Source organism: Sinocyclocheilus rhinocerous, unplaced genomic scaffold (genome assembly GCF_001515625.1).
Source record: "Sinocyclocheilus rhinocerous isolate Xijiao unplaced genomic scaffold, SAMN03320098_v1.1 scaffold4088, whole genome shotgun sequence".
NCBI classification, from domain to species: domain Eukaryota; kingdom Metazoa; phylum Chordata; class Actinopteri; order Cypriniformes; family Cyprinidae; genus Sinocyclocheilus; species Sinocyclocheilus rhinocerous.
In genome coordinates, this window is record NW_015628314.1 from 9,773 (window position 1) to 31,477 (window position 21,705).

Genomic DNA, 21,705 nt, shown 5'->3' on the forward strand with positions numbered 1-21,705 from the left:
GCTCGCCGCTGCTTGCGCGGGTCCGTTATCAGGAGGCTGCTGAAGCCTGCGCTCTCCGACTCCAATGGGAACCGCATGTGCGCGACAGGGGAGCGAGTCTCGCTGCAGGGGTTGTTGGAATTGCTGTTGCGCTCCAGCAGACCGGGAACGACGTCCTTGTTCTCCCGCTGCACGTCCGACACACCCCGGATGGGCACAAACGCAGACGAGGGGTTAATGAGCACGGGGTTCGTGGGTCCGTTGCCCTGTTTCTCCAGGAGCGGAGTGAATCCGCTGGGCGCTGTCGGGATGGTGGCTTTGCGCCCCTGATGCACCACAGAGTTCTTCTTGGCACCGTAATAGTCACCCAGGTCGTCTTTCAGGTGAGGATAGTAGTCCAGAAGCCCCTTCTTCAGTTTCTTGTAGGCCAGGTGCAGGATCTCCAGCAGGCTGAGGAACAGGGACGTGGCGGCGATGCCCTGCATGAACACCATGAAGACGCTCTTCTCGGTGGGTCGCGAGATGAAGAAGTCCACCACGTTGGGACGCGGCTCCCGCTCGCACTGCTGGTAGATGGCGTGGCCCATGTAGACCGGCGAGGGCGAGGACACGAAGATGACCTGCAGGACCCAGTAGCGGATCAGGGAGACGGGGAAGGCGCGGTCGTAGCAGACGTTGCGGCAGCCGGGCTGCTCCGTGTTACAGATGAAGTCGGACTGCTCGTCGTTCCACACGTCCTCGGCCGCCACACCCAGCACCAGCATGCGGAAGATGAAGAGGATGGTGAGCCAGATCTTCCCCACCATAGTGGAGTGGATGTGAACCTCCTCCAGAATCCCTCCCAGAAAGTTCCAGTCGCCCATCCTCACACGGACATCCCTGCTGCTGCAGATGGGACGACAGCAGGATTCATACAGTTCTCCAAATCCAGACCAAATTTCACAGACAAGAAATACTAAATAGCTCAATACTCACCATTTGAATTAATCACTTTTCTAAAAGATATAAAAACGCTGAATGAGGAAAAAGCGTTGGTCATGCTGGTGGCATGATCAAAATACATCTAACAATTATCTGAAAGAGGCGGCTGTTCTTCATTCGACCGAACGCTGTGGTTTGAGAAATCTAGGTCGCTGCTAACTTTATATCCCGGCCAAAGTAATCAATGCGATTTGTTGCCGTGCCACTGTAAAGCCAGGTGGTGTCCATAGAGCAGGTACTGGCCCGTCATGAAGCCCACCTCCACCACGGAGCGGGTCACTATGTGCGCCAGGTAGGTCTGCAGCAGCGGGCCGCGGAGCCTTGTTGAGCTTCCCCTGCTCCAGCTGCCGCAGCTCCCGCTCCACCCGCCGCCGAGCCTCCGCCAGCTCTGCCTCCATCGTCTCCAGCTCGCGCCGGAGAGCCACACGCTTGCAGTGACGCTCCTTCTCCAGGGCACGCAGCTGGTAGATGGCGTGGCCCATGTAGACCGGCGAGGGCGAGGACACGAAGATGACCTGCAGGACCCAGTAGCGGATCAGGGAGACGGGGAAGGCGCGGTCGTAGCAGACGTTGCGGCAGCCGGGCTGCTCCGTGTTACAGATGAAGTCGGACTGCTCGTCGTTCCACACGTCCTCGGCCGCCACACCCAGCACCAGCATGCGGAAGATGAAGAGGATGGTGAGCCAGATCTTCCCCACCATAGTGGAGTGGATGTGAACCTCCTCCAGAATCCCTCCCAGAAAGTTCCAGTCGCCCATCCTCACACGGACATCCCTGCTGCTGCAGATGGGACGACAGCAGGATTCATACAGTTCTCCAAATCCAGACCAAATTTCACAGACAAGAAATACTAAATAGCTCAATACTCACCATTTGAATTAATCACTTTTCTAAAAGATATAAAAACGCTGAATGAGGAAAAAGCGTTGGTCATGCTGGTGGCATGATCAAAATACATCTAACAATTATCTGAAAGAGGCGGCTGTTCTTCATTCGACCGAACGCTGTGGTTTGAGAAATCTAGGTCGCTGCTAACTTTATATCCCGGCCAAAGTAATCAATGCGATTTGTTGCCGTGCCACTGTAAAGGCCTGCATGTCATTTGGACCAAACAAGTCTTCACTGTCCTGATGTAGTGAGACACAGCACATAACTCACAAAGCAATTATGGATTATTAATGAAGTCCAGCTGTTAAGTGAAGCGACTGGGGTTCTGCTGTTCCTCAACATGCCGAAGCACCAACAGCAGCCGAGAGTGACCAACACTCCTGAGAGCCGCATGAGTAACTAGTTCTCCATCTGTCGATGCTTATTATCCTGATTAACGATCAATCAGTCATGTCCGATTTCATACATGAACTGCTCTCTCAGAATCCAATCTCAGATTTTCCCTCAAGCCCGCCGTCTGTCGATGTTTTTAAACCCGTCATTGAAGAATCGATGGCCAGAGAGCGCAGGGTGTTTCGAGGGGGCGGTGCCTCAGCACCTCTCGACCAATCAGGAGTCCCGTGAGGCAGTGGATTGTGGGATGGATTTCGGTGGCGTGCGAGCAGGTTCATTGATTTGCAACTTTTGTACGCGAGCAGCTGTTCACTTCCACGCAAACGACGATGATCATCTAATGCTGATGTTTTATGACACGTGTCAAAGGGCACTCGTGTAGAGAACATGAACAAAAGAGATTGTATCTGGACTTTCATGCTGTATAAAATTGTATAGAAGTACATGGTATGATTTTTTTGTCTAAAAAAAAAAATCCAAATATCTTCCTTTGTGGGACAGTCCTACACTATAAAGAACTTGTGGCACCAATTTCCAACCGCAAAGGGCTCTTTAGATTTATTAAAATGTTCTTCACACCAAGACAAACTGATCACTGAACGGCTCTTTAGGAAGCTTTATTTTTGAAGAGTGAACAGAAAAGGAAGGACATGAAGGTGTGTAAATGGCAAAGTTGAAGTTTTGGAAACTCGATCAGAAAGCTGAACTCACCGCTGCGTGACAACACACATGTAACTGGATTAATAATTTCAAATTAATAAAAACCACAAGCACAAATGGTGCTAAATCAGCATAATTCCTTCAAAATCAAGACCTAATTATGAAATTAGAAAATTAAGTCAACACGACAACATACTGATGCACAAGAAATGTATTTAATTCTGAGGTTACATGTAAAAGGCCTGCAGATTTCACAATAAAACACATTCGAGACACTCGTGGAAGACCGTTTCAAATGGATGGCCATTACTGCTCAACTAAAAACAAAAATCTCTTACAAAAATATTGAAGCGATTTACATCTCTCATTCTGCACAGCTGGGCAAATGCAGCTGCGCTTGTAAACTAAACCGCACAGATATCTTCAATGCTAACACTTTAACAGACGTGTGAGCTAAAACAGGCTAGTTTGATTCCCTCTGCTTATTAAGAGAAAGGAGCAGGTTCATGACCTTCTGCACCCAACCCACCAAACCTAAACAAAAACCAGCCAGTCGTCACTGAGCCTGTCGTCCGCCGGATCTAATGCCCCCTGGACTTGTGTCCGGCCCAAGAGCGCGAGCGGGACCTGGAGCGTGAGCGGGGCTGTGTCTTGTCTTCCGCAGCAGCGTCCTGGGTCTCTGCGTGGAGCTCGCTGGTGGATCTGGACCTGGAGCGGGATCGAGCTCTGCTCTTCGAGTGTGAGGGGCTCCGGCTGCGGGAGCGGTGGTGGTGCCTGCGGGAGTCACATGACCGCTCAGAAGAATTACAACACAGTCACAATACAGACATAAACTGCATTCATGCGTCAAATCACACAGAGGTCCGTAGAGGACCAAAATGTGTCAAAAAAAGTTTATTTATTTATTATTTTTTAACCAACATCAGTCCTGGGGCCTACGTCGCTAGCTCAGTTAGCTGGATTTGATTGTTGATGATTTGGCGTGATCTTGGATTGTTTGGTTCTTCGAAGCTCATCCCGGAGTTGCTGTCATAGCAACAGCTCCGTAAGCTTAAACCAGCTCGGGAGCAGCTTATTTCATGTAAACAGGATTAGATCACATCTTTTTAAGTAGACTTGATACTTAAAATCTGCCCCAGCCACCGCTACTTTATTACAAGAGTACCCTACTAATCCAGGGACAATCATTTAAAATAATAATCATTTAAAAATTAATTTAAAGATAATATAATAATGTTGTGTAGTCTTTAATACTATAGACACAGCCAGTTTTACTCACTGATTTATTAATCATAAAGTAATGACTTCATAATTGTATTCGAGTCTTGCACACATGCTACACAGATAATGTAGAGTCGTGCATTAATTTGAGTGCTGACAGATATTATAGCAGTGGCTTGATGGAGCGCAGGAGATGCAGATACTAAAGACACTTTAATTAATGTTGTCACGTAACAAATCTGTTCAAATATAAAACTAAATTAATTGCTAATTACTACATTGAAATAAACATGTAAAGCCTGTACAAATATTAGAAATCGTGAATATAAATAATTGGGAATCATGTAAAAAAATTAAATAAAATAAAAACAGTGCACATTTAATTTATCTATTATAACATTTATATAGTTTTGTTCGCTTGGTTTCCTTATAAAAGTTCAGAAATGTGTCAAGTTTTTCGTCAGGTGTCTTCTTTAATTATATGATGTCATTACGTTGCTGTCTTGCCGCAGCCAATCGCTGCACTGCTGATCGTGGTCTCGAGTATCGATACACAGCCCCTTCTAAACCAACCCATGAACACGCAACTATCTCAGATAACTCCATCCAGCCAGACTAATCATCAACAGCAGCTGCGCTCAAAGAACCGGATCAGCCAGATCCTGATTAGCGCGATCATATCATCTCGGACGTAATAAACGACGTACGAAGAACGGGCCCCTGGTCATAACTACCAAAAATTAATTTATTTTCAGGATTTCTATGTGGAAGATTCAACTTCTGCTGATTCAGTAACATTTTCCACCACAAAGAAAAAAGGCAACAAAGCATCTCCAAGAAACGTAACTTGAAATAACTTTAAACAAACAAGAAATTCAGTTCAATACAGTCTTCCAAAATAGTTCAGATTGCTCTGTAATAGTGAAAGCATAGAAAACAACTTTCACTTTCTTTTCTAAGAAAACAGAATTAACAGAGTAACTGAGTGATGGTCACATTAAAGACGTTTATAGAGTACGAGTTTCTCTCGGCAGCTGAACACAAAAGAAGAGATTTTGAAGAATGTTTGTCCGAACAGTTTCTGGACCTCATTGACTTCTATAGTATATCTTTCCATACTGTGGAGTCAATGGCTGCCAGCAACTGCTTGCTCAACACATTCTTAATTATGTCTTCTTTCATTCTTTAACAGAAGAAAGAAACTCATACTCCGTAAACTATCACAGAATTTTAATTTTGGGGTGAACTGTCCCTTTAACAAAGCTTATCAGTGATTTAAAGGATGTTATTATCCAGCTAATCACCTCAACATTTACAGTCTAATAGAAGTAATTTTATCCCTCTACACTAGAGCTGTGCAATTACTCAAGAAATCAACAGAAAGCACGATTCATATTTTGGGCTCATTTGCTTGCCTGAATGTTTTATTAATAAACTGTACACCCATAAGCCACTGTAAGTGCTTTCTTAAAAGTGGCTTTCTATGGGAGGAAAATGCTTAACATGAAACTTTCATCTCCGTCTTCATCTTTTCTGTCGATAGTATGTTTTATTAATAAGGTGTGTACCAAATTCTGTCTTTTAATATTACCGTTTCAGTGAAATAACGTATGCACACCATACTAAACAAGCTCAAAAAAAGCATAAAGAAATAGCTGACGCTATCATGTATCGTTTATGGAAAGATTTAACCAATAAAGCTGCAGCTACTTCAGATTTGTGGTGAGGCAGAACATCACAGCCTTAACAACAGCTGCTTAGAAAGCTTGTGTACTGAACAGTGTTATATAGAGTTAGTTCAGCTCCAGATCCACCACCTGAATCAGGCTTTAGGATTCACGGTGAGAGTATAAAGATCTACCTGTCGTGTTCTCGGCTGCGGCTGCGTCTGCTGCGTGTCCTTCCTCTGGACCTGCTGGGAGAAGCACACGGTCAGTGTCTGGATCCCACAGGACTGCGGCGTGACGCTCACTCTCTAGGGCTTGCTCGCTCACTCTCTAGGGCTCTGGGAGCGTCTGCGCCGCCTCTCGTAGGACGGGCTGCGTGACCTGCGTCTGCTGCGGCTGCGGGAGCGTCTGCGCCGCTCGTACTCCTCGTATCTGGAGTGGCTGCGAGGCGACTGACGCTCCTTGGACTTCATCTGCCCCGGCGCTGAGAAACACAGCAGAGGTCAGCCTCAATCGTTCCCAGAAACACACTTGCATCTCAGACGGCATCAGCACTCACTCTTGCGGTCGCCCTGAGCGAACTGGATCTCGATCTGCCGTCCGCAGACCCACTTCTGGTCCAGATTGTGCAGGGCGTCCTCTGCGTCCCGGACGTCCTCAAACGTGCTGCGCTGTTAAGGGCTCTAACTGAACATGTTCACCGCACTCACAAACAAACGCTTGTGTCCTGAATCATGGAGGATACTGGAGTTACCTTTACCTTCATCTTTACGCTCTTTAACCTGGAGCCGCCGCTCGTCTCGGCCCCATAATGCCTCTCTTTGTCTCTTGGAGCTTTAATTTGCTTTTCTTTCACACTCTGTCTCTCTGTAAGCAGCCAGCTTTCTTTCTTGAGGCGGCTTGGCTTTTAGTCCTACTCTACACGGCTCTTTAACTGTGTCTTTGTGCCGGGCTCCACCAGGGGACGCCTTTACACAGTCTGGGGCGACAACAGAGAAATAAGGGTTAGACTGGAGCCCTGCGGAGAGAAGACTCCACACACATGCGCACGCTGCACTCGCAGTCAAAGGATATTGAATGTACGCAAATCCTCTGGGCCGGCGAGAATAGAAGTCTAGGGGAACGTAGACATCAGCAACGGGCCCGTATCGGCCGAACTCTCGGCGCAGGTCCTCTGGCCTGAACACCGGGAAATAACATCTTAACCAAACCAACCCAGGACATACTTACCGCCATCTTAAAGCGACAGCTCACCCAATAATCTAAGTGTGCTGTTCACTTACTCTCCCTCGGCTCATCCGAGATGTAGGAGGATGTTTTTCTTCAGTTGAACAGTAGAGAAAGGTTTCAGCGGAAACCGGGATCCTTGGTGATTCATTAAATGTAAGTCGATGGCTACCGTCAACCGCTTGTTTGGCTTCGTAAGACCTCAGTGTATCGTCAGGAGTCACGGGGATTGATAGGATTTTTTGACTCTTAAAGTGACGGTAGCCATCGACTTACATTTAATGAATCACCAAGGATCCCGGTTTCCGCTGAAACCTTTCTCTACTGTTCAACTGAAGAAAAACATCCTCCTACATCTCGGATGAGCCGAGGGAGAGTAAGTGAACAGCACACTTAGATTATTGGGTGAGCTGTCGCTTTAAAGGAGACAATAAACACACATGAAGCACTGAGCGCTGGGCGTTTTAAAGCAATATTCTGAGTTCAGCACAAGTTAAACTCGTTCCACAGGTATATTGCTGATTAAAACAAACACTGCATTTGGTCTCTTCCCTCGATAGAATTACACGGAGGCTCTCAAGATGAGGCCCATGTCTGGAGGATTTAAATGCAGGAATGTTTAGCTCGCTTGAACAAAGCATTCTTTTAAAATGTTTGTATTACTTAGAGATGCATGATATTATATTACAAGTGAGTGAATAATGACTCAATAATGCACCCCTGATTTTTTGCATTATTTTAAATCATTTCAGGCATTGTATTGACATGGCGACTAAACTGAAAAATTGTATATATATGTATGGTTGATAAATGATTTTACAGAGTATTTTAACATTTACCGATTTGCTCCATTCATTGCCTGTTACTGCTTTTGTAGTAAATGAACTTCTGTGCTCATCATCATTACGCCACAAATACTGTCCCAGAATATTCCTGTAAAGCCTCAGTTCAATAAAACTCTTCAGGACATGAAAGCAGTCTTGTAATAATAAATCTGCTTCATCTTGAGGTACAAACTTCCAACTCAAACAGCTTGTTATTGCAGCGGCATCAGAGACTTTATCACATGCCAACACTTTATGATGGATTATGATCTGCTGATAAATCTGCTGACTTCGGGTTCTGAAATAAGCATATATTAATATATCAAACATCATTACAGTCCACGAGCCGAGAAAACTGCTAACTGTAAAGATGCACAGGACTAACTGGAGATAAAACAATAACATATAATACAACAACAATAATAATAATAATATCAATAACCACAAAACGCTGCGCGCGCTCTCGGTATCATTTACGCGCCAAACACAATAAACCCTTCAAACACGTGTTTGAAACACATCAGAAATGCTGTATAATAAATGAGAGACAAAACATGATCGCCTACAAACATCAACTTAATCAGCGAGAAATATGAGATATGTGTAAAGTCTTATGAAAGCGTGAATGAATAAAGTTTCTCTTACCGGGACTCGTCGGAAATATTGCGGACGAACAGAGAGCTGTTCGGCGGCCTCATGTACCGAGACATTATAGTTATTATTACAGTCTCTTACACTTGATTATAAATGACTTTTAAGAACGATTGAAGATTGAAATCTGTCTCGCGCCACGCGGCTCTGTGTCGCTTTTCCTTCGGCAGCATCGAGGCCTTGAACCAGCCGCTGCGCTTCCAGCCGCCGAGAGTCACAGCGCCGCCGAGAGACGCGCTCCGGTACTGCAGCACACGCCTCAATAACACCAGCGCGACATTATACAAATACATAACCCAGCAGCAAAACAATAACGCTTCATACCAATTCATTAAGAGTTGTTGTCCAATATGAAAAAATGTGTTTCAATATATTTTATTAGGCATGGTATTGTTATACAAACTTAAAATCTAGTACATTGTTATAAAACATTGAGAGATTGAGATTGTACCATAACATTTCTGGACATTGTTAAAATCTGTAAGTATTTATGAAATTACGTTAGAAAATTTATTATATTGACTGATTTTACAGTAGAGATGGTATGTTGTAGTATGCATATATATATATATATATATATATATATATATATATATGTCAAAAAATGATTCAATGAAGTTAAATGTTAGCCTACTTTTATCACAAGGTTTCTAAAAATATTGACTCAGTAGTTTATAGTAAAAGGTTAAAGAGTATAGAGTTAAAGGCGTCTGCTCCTCCGGACGAGAGTCGTGCTTCCGGCAGAGAACGTCTGGAAACACAGAGAGAGCAGCGTTATATCGACTGTACGCTGATATACAGTATACACATGGATGTTATATGGACAGATATGATGACTTTAGACCGTCCTGACCTCGATCATCTCCTCGCCCTCAATCTCTCTCACGTGTGTGAATTTCTCCGATTCAATCACAATCTTCCCATCGATGAGTCGAGCTGTAGCCTGAAACACAAACTACTCAAAATGCTGCTTGTAAAGGACTGAGAGGCTATAATGAGTTTATATGTGAATATCAACACGTATCACGTGACACACGAGCTGCTGGCTCGTTGCTTGGTAACCACAGCTCCTTTACAAACTAATTAACTAGTATTTATTCCACTTATTTTTCTTTTAAACATATTGAACTGTGCTGAGTTTTTCATTTGTAATAATCCAATCAATGCGGTTTTGTAAGAAAAATATTCATATTTAAAACTTTATAAACCGTAAAAAACTGTCGATTAGTGATTACAGTTTATAACATTTTGAATATCGGTATATTTCTTTCAAAAGTGCATCGATTCGCTTCAGGGGGCCTTTATTAACCCCCGGAGCTGTGTGGGACACTTTTTATGATGGATGGATGTGCTTTATTGGACTTCTTTTGGACTATTGAAAAATAACACCCATTCACTGCCATTATAAAGCTTGGAAAGGCAATGGCATTTTTTAATATAACTCCGATTGTACTCATCTGAAAGAAGAAAGTCATATAGACCTAGAATGGCTTGAGGGTGAGTAAATTATGGGGCAAGTTTAATTTTCGGGTGAACTGTCCCTTTAAATGCCGCTACTGTGTTGTTGTGGTAACCGCGAGTCGACTCACACGACCGAATCTTCTCCAGTGAATCGTTTGAATGAATCACCTTGATCTTCTGGCCGTCCATGGTGTTGAACTCGCTCTCAGTGCCGATGCGGAAGCTGTTCGTGATGCTTCTCAGAGGAGTTTTCACACAGATGATGAACTCATCTCCGTTTTGCTGAATGGTGGTCAGAGGTTTGACTTCATTCATCATTTTAATGTAAATCTCTGGAGCGGCTGCTCATAAAAACACACGTGCATCACTTTATATGAAGAACATTCACAGAAATACAAGAGAAACAGAAGACTGACACTGAAACACTGCAGAATATGCTGTTCTTCCTCAGTATTTCTGTCTTGTTTTCCATGTATTCCAACATAGATTTACTGGAGATGTACAATGACTGGAGATGTTAAGTATTGTTTTCTGGAAAAGACACCCAAATTAAGTGAGTTTTTGCTTTAAAAAAATTAAAATAAAAAGGAAAGAAATAATATCCGCCAACTGATGAAATAAACCCAATTCAAAAACAAAACTATTATTTTTCTGAGCTCATTAGCAAATATTTCCTCTCACTCAATTCTGATACATTGAACAATAATGAATATGTTATATGGTCATGTGGCTTCTCCAGTAAATGTATGCTGATTTAAGGATGTTTAGATATTTGTACAGAAACACTGAGAGAGAGTCATGTTTGCAGTGAAGCGAAAGCATGAATAATGATGTGATGTGACTCACAGACAGCTCTGAGAAAGTGCTCTGCGTTCTCCTGCTCATAGAGCTTCCAGCGTCCACTGAAATCCACAGCCATCATCCAGCAGCGGTGCGAGACGAGCTGAAGAGGAGATGTGCTCCTGTGTTTGTGATGATGATGATGATGGAGTTAATGAGTCTCCACAGCCAAGCTTCAGTCTCAGAGGAGTCTCTTCAGTGCCTCGGGCTTTACACTAAACACACAACACCTCACTTACTCTGAAATACAGCTAACATGTCCCAAAACACACGCCCAGCAACATCCCCCAAAGCAGATACTAGTCTGAATATACAGCAGGAGTCAAAGGGTGGGGTCGGTAAGAAAAACAAATACAGTAAAAACTGTGAAATATTATTAGAGTTTCAAACAGCTGTTTTCTGTGTGAATCTCTGTTAAACTGTAATGTATTTCTGTGATGCGCAGCTGTATTTTCAGCATCATTACTCCAGTCTTCAGTGTCACATGATCTTCAGAAATCAGTATAATATGCTGATTTGCTGCTCGAGAAACATTTCTGTTGTGCTGATGAATGTTTTTGTGGAAACTGTGATACATTTTATTTTTCAGGATTCACAGATGAACAGAAAGTTCAAAAGAACAGCATTTATTTGAAATAGAAATCTTTAGCCACATTATAAATGTCTTTACTGACACTTTTGATCAGTTTAATGCATCCTTGCTGAATAAAAGCATTAATTTCTTTCAATGAAAATTTAAAAATCTTAACCCAAACTTGTGAACAGCAGTGCAAATAAACGAAGACGCAAGTTTGACAAACTCTATCTGAATAATAATAATAATAATTAATTATCTTCTGATCATCCTAATAGAAACTTTTCTACATTTGAGCTTTTTTGTCTAGATAGCAACACAAGCGCTCGCAGGAGAGGCTTGAGAATCACAGGACCTTAGAGAGGACAGGATCTCACACACTTACGACGCATGCAGATCACTAGAAACAACAGTCTAATCGTTTCCACTGCATGAAACACAAACGAGCGCTGTTAGAGTCTCTGCTGGACGAGCTCCTGATCGCTCACGCTGGGTTAGTGTCCTCGGCTCGGGGGTCTGTCTGCAGGAGAGCGTCAGCATTCACAGCTCAAACACTGCAGTCAGAGAAGAGCCCTGGTCAGATCTGAGAGGCTCACCGGACTCGACGCGCGCTCTTCTCGCTGGAGGAGACTCTGGAAGCGCAGGAACCGTCAGGAAGTGGCTCATCTGTGAACCAGACGCCAGACGTAACTCACACACACTCATACTGTACCAATCATCATTTCCTTCCAATCTGACCGTGGAGGCATTAGCACTGCAAGACTGGTCAGTAAAGCATCCCTACTGTAAATAATCACACGTACAGTGTTCATGACATTCATTTATCAGCACCTGGAACAGATCATGAACATCAGAAACACATCTGATTCAGAGACGCTTTCATTGAAAACCCGCATTAATCTTTAGAAGTCAATCTAGAAAAGTCTCACAGAAGTGCTTCGAGGACAAAAATGTGTCTGCTTTCACTAACATCAGTCATGATCAGAACTACCAGAAATACATTCATTTTTACACTTTTTGCCCGTTTGTTTACATAATGCTACTGTTGTTGTTTTTTATGAAAGATTAATTATTTTCCATATACTCAGTACTAAGCAGACTCTTTTGTTTGATTATTAGTCTTGGATAAATCAATGATTAGAAACAACATTAATTTCGATGCATTATTAATTTTTGTGCAGTGTCAGATTAAACAAAACAAAACCAAAACTAGTATTTGCTCCAGCGGCCAAACCTGAGAAAATGGTGCTGAAACCCAACAGAATGAACGGCTTGATTTGATGCTTAAATGGCACTGGCAGTAAATATTACAGTTTAATGGGTTGCAATGGGGACTTTTTTGTACCCACTGTAAAACAGGTTTATGAAAGGAAACGAGGGTGAAACATTACAATTCCAGTACACACACACACACACACACACACACACACACATTTTTGACACAATAATGCTGTTTGCAACACAAACACAACAGCTCAAGCTCCAGTGTTTTCAGCTCTGCTGGTTTAATGGTTCATGTGTTTGTGCATCACTCACTCTTCTCTCCATCTCCACGCGCTGCTTCCTGAGCCGCGTCTCGCTCCAGTCGTCGTCCTCCGCGTCGGGCTTCAGCGTGTGCCGGCTGTACGAGCACAGCTAACAACACACACAAACACAAGCAATACACTAGATCAGGGGTCTGCAACATTCAACGTCAAAAGAGCCATTTTGGCCCCTTTCCCACCGAATAAAATTCACGTGGAGCCACAACATATTTGATCCCCAAATAAAGATAAAATGGCATATAGCTAAAGTGTTATATTCAGTTATGTTACAGGGCATGGGGAGTAGCAATCATTTCAGAAGTGAGGGGGACAGAAATGTCAAATGTAGTAGTAATAATAATAATAATAAAAATAATAATAGGCCTAATAATATTTATGTATGTCTAATTGACAAAAAAAAAAAAAAAACTTTCTTAACTCTTACTTTTAATTGGCTAAGAAATAAAATACACTGCTGGACAATAACCAATCATTTGTCTTCTATAATATTTTTGATATATATTTTAATAATGACAAATTTATGGTTATGATTGTATAATCAGTGTAATAGATTATATACTACAAACAATTTTTTTCCATTTTTATCACAGAATAATGCAGAAAATATATTTTATAGCTTCTGTACTGTAATTAATGCTATGTCAATTACCACTGTATCATTCATATAAAAGACTTGAAAAATAGGGTTGGGCCGATAGACGATGCCATCGATGGCTGATAGACATCACGATGTTGAGCTGAGTAAGTAAGCAGGTTTATGCTTGTTATTCATCTTACCTACAGCGACAGCGGGATGCCTTTGTCCATACTAGGGATTTCCTGGCGTCAAAAGTTACTTCTATCATATGAGTCCATTTTGGACTTCTGTACGAGAGCGCCCTCCGGCTTCGAGTATGAATGAAACATAGTACACCCCTGCTACAGAGAGCCACCGCAGAGGGATGAAAGAGCCGCGGGTGGCCGACGCCTGCAGTAGATGACAATATATTCACGCAAAAATACAACTTCCAACAAATCTCTGTTACTTTTAAATTAAACACCTAGAATCTGGAAATAACTTTTCTGAGAGATTTACCAAATGTAACTGATACAAACATGTCAGTGGGGAATGAAAACTTGTTTACCCTTTGAATTCAGTTGATTTTTCTGAGCCCATTGGCAGATATTTGTTCTTGTTTTAATCATAAACTTACTTCATTTTGATCAATTTCTCAGTAAGTCAGTGTGTGTGTGTGTGTGTGTGTGTGTCTGTGACTGAGTGTGTGTGTGTGTGTGTGACTGAGTGTGTGTGTGACAGTGTGTGTGTGTGTGTGTCTGTGTGTGTCTGTGTGTGTGTGTGTGTGTGTGTGTCTCACTCTCTGTCGGGTCTTCTGCAGGTTTCCTCGCAGGATCTTCCTGATTTCTTCTTCTCGTTCTTTAGAGATGTTGAGCGTTTTCCGGCTGCGCTGCCGTCTGCACACACACACACACACACACACACACGAAGCTGCATCCTACTGTGCCCAGGCTGGTGTATGGTTTGCATCTTTGGCCAGATTGCATCTGTTATGGCCACAGACAATTTATGACACATTTCTCCTCATCTTTTTCCCTCTTCAGACGTTGCTGTTCTTATCTCTTCCCTCCTGTTTCAGCTCAGCTCTCGCTTCACTTGAGCCTAAAAACTACATCTCCCACAACCCTCCTGTGGGTTCTCTGTGATTTTATAATGCACCTAAAAAAGATTTTTAGCCTGCTGCTTATTCAGTTGACTTCATTACACTCACACACACTCTCACACACACACTCACACTCACTCACGGTATGGCTGCAGTGACTCCTGCGCTCAGATTGGCTGAACTGTTGCTCTCCAGCAGCATCAGGGCCTGTTTGAGCTCCATCTTGTTGTAGAAGGAGATGAGCTGTGGCTCCTGCGATCGCTCTCCGCCGATCAGACAGCGCTTGATGTAGCGCTTATTAAAGCGATTCAGCCTGCGGACGAACAGAACGTTACAACAAAGATTTACAACAAGACTGGCATCGTTTACTTGCCTCACGTCATTCAAACCCATTTGAGTTTTTACTGAAACACTGATTCCAGAATATATGTCTTCTTTAGCTGAAAACCAAAGATTGAAATGAAGGGAAACTGGGAGGCTTGCCTGATGTTTGGGAACACAAATGTAATTATACAATGATTATACTAAATTATTTTGATTAAAGTAACATTTGAGATCGGTGCTCTGTTTATCCAGTCACATGATCTGTTGAAGCAAAGTCACATGAGTTTTTTTATGCGTATCAAGGAATTTATTCAGTTAATGTGCTTCCATTATAGTTTATGCACTTGTCTTCTTATTGGATAAGAAATGACCAATTCAGCAAATTGAGAGCATAAGTTATTAATGCAAAATTTGCATAACAATAGGTGGATGGAAGATGACTATTGACAGTCAAACCACGTCATTGGAGAAACACTAATTAAACATCAGTTTCACTCAATAATTTTGATCCTCCAAAACTATTTCAGCCAAACCAATTTTTTTGCTGTTTATGCTGAATTTTTTATTGGCTGAAACTCATCACTACGTTTTCTGAGGTAAATGTGACGTTACGTGACATTATTGATCTTAAGCGGTTTTATTGACGTCTTTCTGCACTTGAATCACTGATCGATGGTTTCCATGATTCATGATTGATTGCAATGAGTTGTTCTGATTCTTCTGATGTTCATTCATGTTTATTTGCTGCTGTAACTAGTAGTAAAGAGGAAGAGATGATCGCTTCACATGAGGCCACAGCAATCTTTCATGAACAGTGTTGCGGAAAGTTACTTTTAAAAGTATTGCATTACAATTTTGCATTAGTCTATGAAAGAGTAACTAATTGCATTACTTTTTATGGAAAGTAATGCATTACGATACTTTTGCTTTTATTTTTGTCAGCTGGGCTGGGCTTGCTTATTTTTTTAATACCAAAAAAAAACTGTAAAGTCTCGTTCACACCAGAAGTGAAATGAATGAGCCTCATGCTGAAGGAAACGCCTCTGTCTCTGCACTCACTCCTGATTTCTCTCAACATGCGGACAGGAAAGTGGCGTTACTTTTTTGAAAAACTCAGATATTTTCTTGTAAATGTAAAAGTAATGTGTTGCTTTACTAGTTACATGAAAAAAGTAATCTGATTCGGTAACTCTCGTTACTTGTAATGCATCACCCCCAACACTGGTCAACAGCGCTATATCAGCAATATTGTCAGCGCCGGCCTAGTGCTGGTTTTACAGAGCGTTTGGTCATGTATGTGAACATTCAGCTGAACGATGAAACGCACTTGTGTCTCCAGTGATGGTGTCCGTAGTGTCCACACACGCCCTCGATTCCAGCCAGCAGATGCTCCAGAAACTACAGACACAAAACAGCAGCGTTTCAGCATCAGCCGTCAAACACAGACGCCGCCACCACCGTGTGTGTGTGTGTGTGATGCAGCACCTGAGTGTGAATCTCCTCGTTTATTGAGCATTTGCTTTGTTTCCTCTTCTTGACAGCCAGAAGGTCAACGAGGGGTCGGATCGTCATTCCCTAAAAAAACAAGAGGACATGAGCGCTGAGCACTGAGGGCCACACGATGGGCATCATTCAGTGGATTCTCTCACCTGCACGAACACGGTGAAGAAGATGACGGTGATGATGGCCGTCAGAAACATGTCCTTCATGGGAAAGTCGTCGCTGGACAGCAGAAACGCTAAAGAGAAGGCGATGGCGCCCCTCAGTCCGCCGTACGCCACGATGAACTGATCCTTACCGCTCAGCTTCACCATACGGTACTTATTAATGATGTACGTCAAACCGACCACACCTGCAGGACAGACGGACGGACAAACTCACATGGGAATGGGAAACTCACACCTTCTGCAGTCAACATGGAGAATACACGAAACAGACAGATACACAAACTCAGCACCGGGGCCAGCACAAGCACAAGTCCTCTTCTATAGTTAAAAAACTCCCGTCTCCTGCTGGTTTGTGACTCTAATTTGTAATCTGCTCTTGGTAGATTGAGTTGGTCATTATGGAAATGATCTGCATCTGTCACATCATCAGCAGATATGCAGAACTTTCCAGTCCCATCTGTGCTTTTATGGGATTACAGCGGTCTCACACTCATTTATCTGTTTAGTAAATCTAGCCCTACAATTCCTAGAAAATACCATTCAAAACTTTAGAATAATTAAGATTTTCTACTGTTTTTGAAAGAGTTTCAGCATATTAGAATGATTTCTGAAGGATCATGTGACACTTCTGCTCAGCAAGGCTACATTTATTGATCAAAAATACAGTAAAAACAGTGAAATATTATTAGTTCAAAACAGCTGTTTTCTCTGTGAATATCTGTTAAACTGTAATGTATTTCTGTGATGCGCAGCTGTATTTTCAGCATCATTACTGCAGTCTTCAGTGTCACATGATCTTCAGAAATCATAATAATATGCTGATTTGCTGCTCAACAAACATTTCTGATTATTATCAATGTTGAAAACAGTTGTGCTGCACAATATTTTTGTGGAAACTGTGATAGATTCTATTTTTCAGAATTCAGATGAATAGAAAGTTCAAAAGAACAACATTTATTTGAAATAGAAATCTTTAGTCACATTATAAATGTCACTTTTAATCAATTTAATGCATCCTTGATTTCTTATGTAATACTGACCTCAGATTTTTGACCAGTAATGTTTATGGACACTAAGCACCTCCCTAAATCTTCATTAACCCACACATGAACCGCGTCTGACACACAAACAGATGTGTTTGGTAATTATCTGCTGTATTTCCTGCAGAACGAAGCGCGTCTCACCCAGAACCCTGGACAGCAGGCACAGGACGATGGTGATGCTCACGAAGGTCCAGTTCCAGGCGTGCGGCCCAGCCACCGTCGACACGCCCAGGAAGATGAAGATCAGGGTCTCGCTCACGCTGCTCCACATCTTCAGGAAGTACTTGATGGTGGTGTAGGATTTGTGGGAGATGTTGGCCTCCACGTAGGGCCGCATGACCACGCCGCACGCTATGAGGCTGTGAACACACACACACACACAGCATGAGCGTCTGAGACGAGAACTAGAGCGACGGGACAGAGACACTCACGCCATGATGCCAGACAGGTGGAAGACCTCGGCCGACAGGTACGCCATGTAGCTGTAGAGGAAGACGAAGAGGGGCTCGATCACACGCGTGTGCGACGTGAAGCGTGAGGTGAAGGCCGCCAGCACTCCGTACACGCCTCCCACCAGCACTCCACCCAGCGCCACCACGAAAAAACACACCACGCCCAGAAACACGTCGCCCACCGTCACCTCGCCCGCGTGCGCAAACTCCTCGAACAAATGATACAGGACCTGAAGGAAACACACACACTTAGGTCACACAGAAACAACAACAACCTGTTGACCCATTCACAGGGATCCGCGAAAGCGACTGAAACGCTCTGTTATGCATGTCAGGCCAGTAGATGGCGATGTCACTATGTAAATAAACACTGCATGCCTGCACACACACACATTCCTATAGACTGAACATATACAGATATATATTTCACGTATACATGAAATACACATGTGCGTGACGTCACCGTTTTCACACATTCGCGTTTTCATAGTTTAATTAAATTTAATTCAAATTTATTTGTATAGCGCTTCTCATAATACACATCATTTCAAAGCATCTTTACAGAAAATGCATGTGTCTACATTACACAAAGATTATAACAGTATTGTTTTCAAAAACTTGCACTTTGAAACCCATTGTCAAAAGTTAGCTTTTTCAGGCCCCAAAAACACTGCTGTCGTGTAAATGATTGGCCAAAATGCAAAAGCAAAAAAGATCAGTTTTTAGGTAATATTAATAATTATTCAAACATAAAAATGATTTCTAATATGTATATAAAGTTCAGGTTCTATGCACAAATACTTGGGAAAAAATATAACCAAAATGTAATTTATTATTATTCTAATTTAAAATTCAATTTTAATAAATCCAGGTTTTCTGTGTTTGTTTGTAGGACACAATTTGGCCAAAATGTTGTTATTATATATTATTATTATTATTGTTATTACTACTACTACTGAATAAAAAATGGAATATTACCAAATAAACAGTCAAACAAAATGGAATATTACCATTGGAATTTCACCATAAAATAAATCAAGTATTAAAGAAAAATAATATAATAATAATATATTTTTTTATTATAATAATAAATAATAATAAAAAAATTTTATTTCACATACAAGTGTAAAGCTAAAATACTAATAATTGGCTGTCTTAACTTATTCATTTTCACAAGTCAAACCATCAGACTTTTATTTTGATGGAAAACCACAGGAAAAAAATCGCTTCACGGGAAAACCGCTTCTCATTTCCAGTTTGTGAAGACGTTTCAAATGTGCGTTAAAGTGACTCAAACTCAGAGCAGATCCAGATGGAGTTCATGTGAATCATTAACTGTGAATCAAGTCACTGTTAATCATTTACTGTGAATCGAATCATGTGAATCATTTACTGTGAATCGAATCATGTGAATCATTTACTGTGAATCGAGTCATGTGATTCATTTACTGTGAATCGAATCATGTGATTCGTTTACTGTGAATCTAGTCATGTGAATCATTTACTGTGAATCGAGTCACTGTGAATCATTTACTGTGAATCGAATAATGTGAATAATTTACTGTGAATCGAGTCATGTGATTCATTTACTGTGAATCGAGTCACTGTGAATCATTTACTGTGAATCGAGTCATGTGAATCGAGTCATGTGAATCATTAACTGTGAATCGAGTCACTGTGAATCATTTACTGTGAATCGAATCACTGTGAATCATTTACTGTGAATCGAATAACTGTGAATCATTTACTGTGAATCGAGTCATGTGAATCATTTACTGTGAATCGAGTCATGTGAATCATTAACTGTGAATCGAGTCATGTGAATCATTAACTGTGAATCGAGTCACTATGAATCATTTACTGTGAATCGAATAATGTGAATCATTTATTGTGAATCGAGTCACTGTGAATCATTTACTGTGAATCGAGACGCTGTGAGACGCTGAAAACAGCAGATCATGAGCTGCTCGTGTGCAAATGAACACAGTGCCGCGCTTCACTCTGAAACACACAGCCACTGAGATTTAATAACAGCTCCAAGCTGATTTCAGTTTTACTCTGATTAACCGTAATCTGTCATTCACCAGTCACAGTTAGAGAATGAAGACTTCAAGCAGCCTTTAGCACGAATATATGGACTGTGATGCTTTCCAGTCAACTTCTGACTCCAGCAGTTGTGAGTTTGATGTAATGTTCGTAATGTTTTCAGCTGTGACTGAGAGTTTCTCACCACGGTCACGGCGTCGTTCAGCAGAGACTCTCCGAACACCAGGATGTGCAGCAGCTCGTTGATGTGGATCTCCTCGAAGACGGCGAGAACAGCCACCGGATCCACGGCGGACACGATGGAGCCGAACAGCAGGCAGGACAGCAGGTCGACAGACGCCAGGCGGCCGGCCTCCAGACGACAGGCTCCGTACAGCACTGCTCCCATGAAGAAGACGTTCCACAGCGTCCCCAGCACCGCGAAGGTCAGGATGGTGCCGGCGTTCTCGGTGAAGGGCCGGATGGGCAGGAAGTAGCCTGCGTCCAGGATGATGGGCGGCAGCAGGCACAGGAAGAAGAGCTGTGAGTCGAGCACCGGCGGGTTCTTCCCCATCACACGGATCAGACCCCCCACCAGCAGCCCCACCACGATCAGCAGACAGCTCTCAGGAACCACACCCGACAGAACCGGGAGCAGGTGGAAGCCTGACCACAAACACACACCTCACTGACAAACTCACTCAAGCACAGGCTCGTTCCCGGTCAAATCAAACAGAGTTTGGAAATCAGACATATGAGGATCTCGAGTGGCTCCATGAGTAAATAGTTGAATTCTACCCATTTTCAATGGTCAAAAGCAAATGTGGTTGTGTGTTTATCTAATCATAATTTATGGACTGGACTGGCCTTAAAAATGAAGATACTAAAAGAAAAGTTTCTTAAGAAACAAAATCTAAAATCATATTAAGATATATTAACAACTTCTTGAGTTACAGCCATACAAACTTTGTGAAAAATACAACAAGAGCTTTTCCCCATTTTCACCATTCACTGTTGTCATATAAAGCAACACAGATTGCTGAAGTCTACAGGTTTTACTGACAGAGTCAGTCTCTGTGTGAAAATAACACGATGCGGTCATCTTTCTGAGGTCGACACAGGCAAATGTCTGACAGCAGATAAACTCTGACAGAGACGGGCCTGGTGTCCGGCTCCTCATCAGCTCAGCACTACCCACAATCCTGTGCGGCTCTGTTGACAGGACAAACACACAGTGGCACATGCAGGTGTGTGTAAAACAGACTGAAGCCTGCACACACACCACTGACTGCAGGTTTCTGCTCTAAATGAGATTTTGGGCAAATATTAATCATATGATTAACTTGTAACCCGTTTAAGCGCATGAGCTGCACACAGTGAAGGACAAACATCATCTCACGTTCCTTCACTAACGTCCAGAAGCATCCCATGATGCACCTCATGAGCTTCCAGAGCGAGCAGAGCTGTGATCGAGACCCAGAGGAAGCTCAAATACAAGAGGCTTCATCTGCGCCACATTTACATTTCCTTCATACATCATTCACATACTTTAATAAGAGCTTTCTTCACTTCACTAGTATTCTAACGTGTGTGTGTGTGTGTGTGTGTGTGTGTGAGTGTGTGTGT

General features: G+C 42.5%; 4 protein-coding genes across 7 annotated transcripts in view; all 4 read right to left on the reverse strand.

The window, feature by feature from the left end:
• gja9b (gap junction protein alpha 9b) overlaps positions 1 to 2,251 on the reverse strand; it is a 3,178-nt gene extending 927 nt beyond the window's left edge. The window contains 4 exon segments of the mRNA XM_016548823.1: positions 7 to 542; positions 1,121 to 1,274; positions 1,276 to 1,740; positions 1,831 to 2,251. Coding sequence (XP_016404309.1) covers positions 7 to 542; positions 1,121 to 1,274; positions 1,276 to 1,718 — 1,133 coding nt within the window. The 5' untranslated portion in view covers positions 1,719 to 1,740; positions 1,831 to 2,251.
• An 846-nt stretch (positions 2,252 to 3,097) lies between these two features.
• Positions 3,098 to 8,739, reverse strand: srsf10b (serine and arginine rich splicing factor 10b). Of its 2 annotated transcripts, none has more exons than XM_016548815.1 (6): positions 8,486 to 8,739; positions 6,864 to 6,968; positions 6,349 to 6,452; positions 6,117 to 6,273; positions 5,984 to 6,037; positions 3,098 to 3,675 (listed from the first exon to the last, which is right to left on the reverse strand). In XM_016548815.1, the coding sequence occupies exons 1-6, from the start codon at positions 8,548 to 8,550 to the stop codon at positions 3,483 to 3,485; spliced, it is 678 nt and encodes a 225-aa protein (XP_016404301.1). In that variant the 5' UTR covers positions 8,551 to 8,739; the 3' UTR covers positions 3,098 to 3,482. The 2 variants fall into 2 exon arrangements, with proteins under 2 accessions (XP_016404301.1, XP_016404302.1); XM_016548816.1 differs by having other exon boundaries at positions 5,984 to 6,034; positions 8,486 to 8,736.
• A 325-nt stretch (positions 8,740 to 9,064) lies between these two features.
• On the reverse strand, positions 9,065 to 10,898 carry fabp10b (fatty acid binding protein 10b, liver basic). Its single transcript, XM_016548817.1, has 4 exons — positions 10,799 to 10,898; positions 10,121 to 10,293; positions 9,345 to 9,434; positions 9,065 to 9,242 (listed from the first exon to the last, which is right to left on the reverse strand). Exons 1-4 carry the CDS (start codon positions 10,872 to 10,874, stop codon positions 9,192 to 9,194), a joined length of 390 nt encoding a protein of 129 aa, XP_016404303.1. The 5' UTR covers positions 10,875 to 10,898; the 3' UTR covers positions 9,065 to 9,191.
• Positions 10,899 to 10,928: 30 nt separating this feature from the next.
• slc9a1b (solute carrier family 9 member A1b) overlaps positions 10,929 to 21,705 on the reverse strand; it is a 13,636-nt gene continuing 2,859 nt past the window's right edge. For 2 of the 3 annotated variants that reach the window (XM_016548814.1, XM_016548812.1), the window contains exons 2-11: positions 20,285 to 20,745; positions 18,034 to 18,284; positions 17,744 to 17,961; positions 16,542 to 16,744; positions 16,378 to 16,467; positions 16,220 to 16,290; positions 14,711 to 14,881; positions 14,266 to 14,362; positions 12,903 to 13,001; positions 11,495 to 12,032 (exon numbers count right to left, since the gene is read on the reverse strand). In XM_016548814.1, the coding sequence (XP_016404300.1) occupies positions 11,907 to 12,032; positions 12,903 to 13,001; positions 14,266 to 14,362; positions 14,711 to 14,881; positions 16,220 to 16,290; positions 16,378 to 16,467; positions 16,542 to 16,744; positions 17,744 to 17,961; positions 18,034 to 18,284; positions 20,285 to 20,653 (1,695 nt within the window). In that variant the 5' untranslated portion in view covers positions 20,654 to 20,745 and the 3' untranslated portion in view covers positions 11,495 to 11,906. Of the gene's footprint in view, positions 11,008 to 11,494; positions 12,033 to 12,902; positions 13,002 to 14,265; positions 14,363 to 14,710; positions 14,882 to 16,219; positions 16,291 to 16,377; positions 16,468 to 16,541; positions 16,745 to 17,743; positions 17,962 to 18,033; positions 18,285 to 20,284; positions 20,746 to 21,705 lie in introns of those variants that run through there. The other variant, XM_016548813.1, reaches the window with a different exon arrangement.

Coding starts and splice junctions, on each gene's coding strand:
- srsf10b (XM_016548815.1), bottom strand. CDS start 8,550: ATGTCTCGGTACATGAGGCCGCCGAACAGCTCTCTGTTCGTCCGCAAT. Junction 6,038..6,116: donor CGCTCCCAGAGCCCTAGAGA/GTGAGCGAGCAA, acceptor TGCTTCTCCCAG/CAGGTCCAGAGGAAGGACAC. Junction 3,676..5,983: donor CGCAGCCGAGAACACGACAG/GTAGATCTTTAT, acceptor TGACTCCCGCAG/GCACCACCACCGCTCCCGCA.
- fabp10b (XM_016548817.1), bottom strand. CDS start 10,874: ATGATGGCTGTGGATTTCAGTGGACGCTGGAAGCTCTATGAGCAGGAG. Junction 10,294..10,798: donor GCACTTTCTCAGAGCTGTCT/GTGAGTCACATC, acceptor TTTTATGAGCAG/CCGCTCCAGAGATTTACATT. Junction 9,435..10,120: donor TGGACGGCCAGAAGATCAAG/GTGATTCATTCA, acceptor TTTGTGTTTCAG/GCTACAGCTCGACTCATCGA.